Here is a 7,829-nt window from a genome sequence, read left to right on the forward strand (position 1 = left end):
TAACTGTTTTGTTTTATTTTGATTTTGTTTGCATTCATAATTATGTCCACTTATTACTTACAATCAATAAGATCAATGACAATAACAACACATGTGTGTTTTATAATCAAATAACAGTTGTTTATATAGGACTATATATGCGCATATCATAGAATTAGTTATAAATTTCATTTAGTTTTAGACTCAGAATCCGCTGATTTTTGTATCAATGACTTCAATTCAGTCATATAAGACAACTCAAAAAAGAACACACATTTCATTGTTTTGGAAAAGTACCGAAAAACTGATATTTCTTAAACACTTTTTGCCATAAACTTGATTATTGTAGAAAACTGCGAGATGATCTATTGTCAATAATTTAATATCTGTGCTTTTTAGACATAAGTGCAAAATTTATTCAAAGAAAAGAATTTAAAAAAGTTAAATCGGTCAATCTGTGAGAGTGCAGCTTTAATATCATCATAAGGTTAGAATCAGAATATGTACCATGTTTCTATTGCAACAAAACTGGTATAAATAAAAATTTAATTGAACAAAACTATATTGTGTTATCCATATCACTCAGAACTTTATGTCTTTCTAGTATGAATGTACTTGAAAATCAACTTAGCATTTGTTAAATATATCATTTCTGAAAAATAGCTCATTGAGCTAATGAATTTTGTTATCATCAACCCTTATTTAAATAAAGATTATGTATCTGGTATCTTGTATCATGTAACCCTTTAGTATAACCTCAAAAAACACCTCCAGATTTTAATTATTATATACATGCACTGTATTAAAAAAGAAGAATAAAGGAGCTTCCATTTTAATTCATTTTAACCTCCAATCTATGACTATAAAAAAAGAAATTAGTTAATACTCAACCAAAATTGAAGATACTTGAAGTATCCATCATCATATAACAACACAAAAGTGCTGTAGAGCAAATACCACCGCTCGTCTGTTTTTTGTTAGTTAAACAAGGGTTGAACAAGGGGTAAAATTTGACAATAATTAATGCCAGAGTAATGGGCCGTGGTTTTTAGTCCTGCATGTTTTATTCTGTATCATGTGTACAAAGTTTCATGTCAATACCTTGAATTTTAATTTAAATATGACCGAGGTAACATTTTACCAAAGCAATGATGATAAGTATTAACACCAATGGTTTGACAATGTCTAAACTTTCACTCTTTTAAAAACAGTAAGAACTTGACAGAAAAATGAAGTCCTTTTGAAAGGATTATCAACATACTGATAAAAAATCAACAATAGGTTTATAATGTCAATAAAATGGCCATGATGTATTGACAAAATTCAGAAAAAAGTTAATAATGTCAATAAAATAACCATGGTCTTGTGATTAATCAAACGACTTCTACGAGACATCTGATTGATTTCTCTATTCAAAGTTCATTAACATCAGCTGGAACTTCTCATCGGCATCCTCTATGAAATTCTTGTTGTCTTTTGAAACTGAAAAATACAATATGATTGTGTTTTTCCCCACAATTTTAATAGGATATAAATTGTATAAATAGAGGAATAAAAAAATAATCAGTGTTAGATTTCACAGAGTGAGCTATATAGCGACATATTATGTATTTAGCGCTGTAAATTGGCACATAAGTATTTATGATATAGATAGAAGCTATTAGTTCCATACAATTGATTCTATACATGAGGATAAATATGACCGATGATGTCATAGTAAAATAGCTTATTTCTAAGCTCCAGGGAAAAATGTGATTGTATATTAACATATAAAAATACCTTTAATGTCCATGCAAAATGAACATGAGGCTGAATTTGGGATATATGTTTGTTGTTTTTATACGTATAGATACTTTCGAACCAGGAACCAAGCTGACCAAGAACACATTCATATGTACCATGACCTTTCACGTCCTTACATATGATGTCTTGATTTTGTCTTGTTCAGCTTTAAACGTCCCCATTGTGTTGTGGTAATAAAGGTCAATTTCCTCAAGATTCATGTTTGCCTCTTCCTTTTCATTTTCCTGTGTATGCTAATTGTAAACTCTTAAGCTTCTCAAAAGCCATTTCATAGTCCTCGCTGTTCACGAATTCTTTGGAATAATCGGCGATTAACTTTACATCAGTGCAAACTTTATGTCCCAGAATCACACACTGGTCACACCATAATAGCTGGTGTGATTGACAGAAAGATGTTGTTTAATTGTCAGTGTGTACATGACAGTTGATTTCAGCGGGATATTGAGTTAGTTTATTTGGATTCTTTCTTGGTATGTCATCTCTTCTTTTAACATGATGTGATTTCGTCACACGTAGTATCCTGTGGGTATCCATACATGACTGACACAGATATTTATCGCACTCCATGCAAAAACCTTCAACAGTACGTGTCCGTCCATCACTTAAGCATGGTTCACAATTCAGGCCACCACCTTTGTTTGACAAAGTATCATCTGAGCCATCCGCGTTTGATATAATATATAACATAGATAAAGACATGTACACGAATCGATTTCACAAATATATTGCTGTTTAACATCATTGCGTATAAACCACTCAATCAAAACCGATATTTAATATATGAATTTATAATTATCTAAAAATAGAGGGATGATATTCTCTTCCGTGTTTTACGTTGTTATCAAGCAATAGATACAGTACGAGTTTTTCAATAAACATTAAGAAGTCATATTATCATGAGCGTTTATAAGTTAATAGATACATTACGAGTTTTCGATAAAAGTGTCCTCTTACAGACGTAAATAGCCGTTTCCCTACGACGAACACCATTTCTTTATCCGAGGCAAAGCCGAAGACACATGTAGTCTTCCCTGTATTATTGGTGACCTAAATGACTTGCAATCAAACATTTCATTAAACCAGCCAACCCGGCAGCAACAGTAATTTATACAGTATTGATGTTGGCAAAATTAAAAGTTATTAAGTGTTTGTTATTATATCAAACGTTAGAAAGCAATTTATATCAGTTGCTATACAACTTGTTTCCCGATTCACAACATCCTATATATTGATTTCAACAGATATGCTTAGGCACACTATTTTGAACAGGGCGAATCCAAGATTCGACGGCGGCGTTCCCCTCTACAATTGTTCAAGTGTGGGTTAATGTCAATATCTGAGAAACAGAATAAAAATGATGGACTTGAAGCAACATTATCATACTAAACGGTTTTTTAGATTCTTAAGTATACTACAAGCCCCAATTTACTCATTAAAACCATGTGTTGTTCGTATCATTTGGGAAGTGAGCGTACTTTTTTTAGTTTTGCTACTAAAAAGATCTCCTAACGCTAAATCCTAAGTCCGCCCATTGAAAAATATACTTCTGACCGAAGGAATGAAGAAAAACACTACGCAAATGTCGAACTTTAGAAATCACTATATATTACTATAAAATTGGCAAGCAACAGATGTTCATAGATATCAGCTTGCGGTGAATCCGTTTCATGATACCCTGTTTAACGGATCGAGCTCCATTTTCCTACATATTATATAACACTCCATTTCTTCAATCCCAACTTGAGTGTGTGAGTTTCCGCTCGGCACGGAACGTGTTAGTGGGCTGTACGTGGGTGATTGAGTACTTCCGGGTCGTTCGAACGATATTGCAAGAAACGTTCCTTTCGTCTAGCAAAGTCAGAGTTCCTGTTGCCTGACAAAATGTTATGCCGATTGGGAAATAGGTTTTGTACAGGGTTTCCGTCTAAAAAGATGGCTGCTGGCTAAGCCAGCTTCACTCGTTTCTTAATGTGGGCTGAGCGGAGGCGCTTGTACAGAGGCCAAAGCTGGGACCTGGTTCTGGCAAGACGATTTGCATGGCTCATTACTTTGGTAACCTGAGCCGCAACGAAAAGGGAGACAAATATTTCACGTTTGCGAATGGGTCGTCTATCATTCGGGCTTGAAAATACGGCCGAGCCTGCGGGACTCCACTATGTAAAAGCGTTCGTTTTCAAGCCCAACATTTTCACTTATGATGTTTTATCCATTAGATTCTCACCAACTGTTTCTGGGATCCTGGAGAAAGCAAAGTTTCCCTCCCTCACCTTTCACTCGTTGTCAATATTTCTATATTCTAGCAACCGTAATCTTGGCCTACCAAAAACCAGGTGGGCATTGTTAACATGAGTATCCAAGCGCACATGCTCGATTTTGTTATTTAGCACCTTTTTCTCCGATATATTGTTTATTCAAAGGCTGTTCGTCAATAGTTATTGCATTTAACAACTCTACTTTCCACTGCTGAGTTCAACGACGATCCAAGCAGTGGCGTTACCCCACCAATTGTACTTGTGGAACCTGTTGCATGTCTCACTCGTTTGTTTGGGTTGGACGGTGTTTAATTACCCGAAGTTGATTCTACGATGAACACCCTTAACATGTCCTTGTTAATGAAACTACGTACGAGGACTGAGCCTTTAGTGTTCAGCTTGTTTGACCTTACGAGTAATATAACATTATCATTACTTTTTATTTCTATAATTAAGTGTTTGCATACACATGCAAACATTGAACCAGTTGGATTTAGTGTTGATTAGAGCGGTTGAGTGCCAAACTGTTCCTCTTTCTTTGTGGTTTCCTTACGTACGTCATAGTTCACCACTCTCGTTTGTTTTCCATCTTCATCTATGTCAGCTGTTTGGCATGAGATGCAAACTGAACTTGATGGGTTCTGGGTTAGGGTTAGTATGTATGCACTGTGCTGCTTGTAGAGTTTTGTGTTGTTCTATGTTTCTTGTTTGTGATTTTCTGTTCTATGTCTTTGGCGTTTGCCCAATGCCACTAAACCGTGTTTAAACGTTTTGCTACTGAGCTTGTTTCTGTAGCTTTTTGCATAAATACTGTTAAAACATTCCACGGCAAAACATTCACCGTCTATATTCGATATATCTTAAAAGACCAAGTATAGATGAAAATCGTTTCCAGTCAATAAGTCAGGTTTTCTAAAAACAAACTCATCGCCCGTATCTCAGAATTACTGTTGTGCAATGTCTAATTGCATGTGTCACCGTTTCATTGATTCTGTTTCATATATAAGACACTTGTATAGGTCCAATTTTTATCGTTATGATGAATAAGTCAACTTTGGCGGATTTTACTGCACCAGTAATAAAACTTGTCACATAATCAATTGTATAAACTCGAGACTGTTTAATGAAGTTTCAACATGGGTAATGTCGGGTTAAAGACGAATTTCAAAAGATCAAAACTATTTAAAATTAATGTTTTTATTCTCTGTCGTCTTCTTTCAACTAAATCAGAAGGCATCAGTAATGTGCGTAACACGCGTATAGGGTCAGCGTACACATTTATATATATTTATTATATTTGGTCAACAATGGTTTACTTTATAATATCGAATTTAATCATGTCATATGCTGGTTGATGGTTGGAGTGGTTAAGTGTAAATGAATCCGCGTCTCTCCCAAGACGTGGGTCGATCCCAACTAGGGTGCGAGTGGTCTAGTGATATGGGTGACAGCTTCTCATTGTCGACTCGATCCTCACCAGGGTGAGATTGGTCTAGTAGTATAGGTACCCGACTCTGACTATAGAGGTTATGGGTTCGATCCCCACTAGAAAGAGAATGGTCTAGTGGTAAAGGTACTCGCCTCTGACCAAAGTGGTTATGAGTTCGATCCCCTCTAGGAGTACTTCTGCATAGCCTCACAAAATGGACACACGAACAGGTTTCTACCAAGATTAGTGACTCGAACTAAATTATATAGGCTACCAGCTTTCATCACAATGAAGCTAAAATAAATTATAATACTAAGCATGATATAGCAAAACAAAATTATCCTTTCACCGAGTTATTTAATATGTACAAAAGTCAAATAACCAAACAAATCCCTTAGATATAATGTCAAGTGTACTTTATATAATGATAAATATATGCAATGTTATATTCAATGTAAGTTACTATATAATGCTTTTATAGCTTTATTTAATGTATTCATTTAATGATTTCAAAGTTTAGACTTGGAACACACGGAGTTCATTTGACTCTCCTCCGACATACAACCTCTTTGTAGATTTATCAAAAGCAATTGCGTGAGGTTGAAAGCTTAGAGATTGAGGTAAAACACTCTGTATATCTCCATTCCTCTTCACCCTATACACGTTATTGCTGGAGCGACAAACGAGGATAGAACCATCATTGTCCATGCACAGACCCTGAGGAGAATTCAGCTGGACTGACTTCACAAATAGCTTTACTTGGCCGGCACTTGTTATTTCTGCAATTGATGATTTTTCGTTGCATGAAACATACATTGAGCCCGTATCAGGATCTTGTGTTGACCAGCGTGGATTGGAAACAAACTGTTCTCCTTGCTCTGTGGTCTCCTTACTTAAGTCGTTGTTGATAACTCTGACTTGTTTGCCATCTCCATCTACTTCTAGAGTTTTGGCAGGAGACGTACACTGAACTTTCAGGGTTTTGTTCAAGCATTCTATGGCATAACATTTGCCGTCTACGTCTATCTCACGGAATGTGGTAAGGTCTGTTGCCGGTGAATTTAGATGGAGGATTTTAGATTGACCAAGTGTTACGTAGATCTCACCTTTTTCTGTTACCGACATTTGCCAGGGCTGGTACTGCAGTTTAACGTAGGACACAAGAGTTGTTGAATCAGAATTAAATATCTTCAGGCTTGAATTGTTGTAGTCTGTGACTAAGATGAGGTTTTCTTTTAACAGTGCAATGTCTGAAATAAAACATATTTGTTTGTCACGTTCATGTTTGACAGTGAAAGTCTTAACGAGAAATGGTGCCTTGATTAGACGAAGCAGTGATGTTTTATCTGGTACAAAGCCATATCTGACAATACTGTCGTCTTTGCAAAGCTTTTGCACATTATCTTCGATCGCATTTACAGATTTTGTTGTCCCCAACACCAGCACGGCGAGTTCCTTGCTCTGTTTGTTGTTTGTATAGGTGTCGATATAATCAAACCATGCAATCAACTGGCGAAGAATACATTCGTACGAAGCGACAATAGCCTTTAACTTATTTATATCCGCCATCTTAATTTTGTCAACTTCAGCTTTGAACGTTTCCATCGAGTTATGATAATACAAATCAACGTCTTCAAGATTCTTTCTAACTTCCTTGATTTTCGCTGTGTATACGGATTGTAAGCTCTTAAGCTTCTCGAAAGCCGTCTTAAATTCTTTGCTTTCAATTAACTCTTGAGAATGATCGCTAATAGACTTTACATCAGTACAAACCTTGTGCCCCAAAATCACACACTGGTCACAACAGAGCTGCTGGTGTGATTTACAGAAATAAGTTATTTGCTTGTCAGTATGGAAATGACAATTGGTTTCAGCAGGATTCGGAGTTTGTTTGTTTTGCTTTGTTTCTGGTATGTCTTTCCCTCTTTTAACATGATGTGTCTTCGACATGCTTAGTTTCCGGTGTGTATCCAGACAAAACTGACACAGATATTCATTGCACTCCATGCAAAATCCCTCAACCCTTCGTCTCTGTCCATCGGATGAACATGGCTCACACTGAAAATATCCGCTAGTGTTTGACAAACTATCATCAGTTTCATCTGCCGTCGCCATTTCGTTTTTCCAGTCAGCACTAATCGACTATGCTGCCTTTTAGCGTTAATTTTCCAAACGTTTATTTTTAATATCATTGTAAATTCCAATGATTTTGTAAAAGTTTCCTGTCGAAATTCGTCAACTCCTCATACATAAAGTAAACGATCACCTGGAAAAATGATAACTAATATCGACTACAAGCAGTATATATTGCCTTATCTTGGTACGCGTTATGAGGATAAATATCAATGAGTAACACAGTTTGCACA

The 7,829-nt window shown here is 35.9% G+C and overlaps 1 protein-coding gene and 1 long non-coding RNA gene across 2 annotated transcripts; both read right to left on the reverse strand.

The window, feature by feature from the left end:
* Positions 1-511: 511 nt before the first annotated feature.
* Positions 512-2,454, reverse strand: LOC128218605 (uncharacterized). The gene is made up of 2 exons (XR_008258402.1): positions 1,759-2,454; positions 512-1,461 (listed from the first exon to the last, which is right to left on the reverse strand). It is a non-coding gene; the product is annotated as an uncharacterized LOC128218605 (long non-coding RNA).
* A 3,352-nt stretch (positions 2,455-5,806) lies between these two features.
* LOC128217968 (uncharacterized) lies at positions 5,807-7,829 on the reverse strand. The gene has a single exon (XM_052925449.1). It carries the CDS (start codon positions 7,576-7,578, stop codon positions 5,980-5,982), a length of 1,599 nt encoding a protein of 532 aa, XP_052781409.1. The 5' UTR covers positions 7,579-7,829; the 3' UTR covers positions 5,807-5,979.

This window comes from Mya arenaria, chromosome 14 (assembly GCF_026914265.1).
Source record: "Mya arenaria isolate MELC-2E11 chromosome 14, ASM2691426v1".
Classification (NCBI taxonomy): Eukaryota; Metazoa; Mollusca; class Bivalvia; order Myida; family Myidae; genus Mya; species Mya arenaria.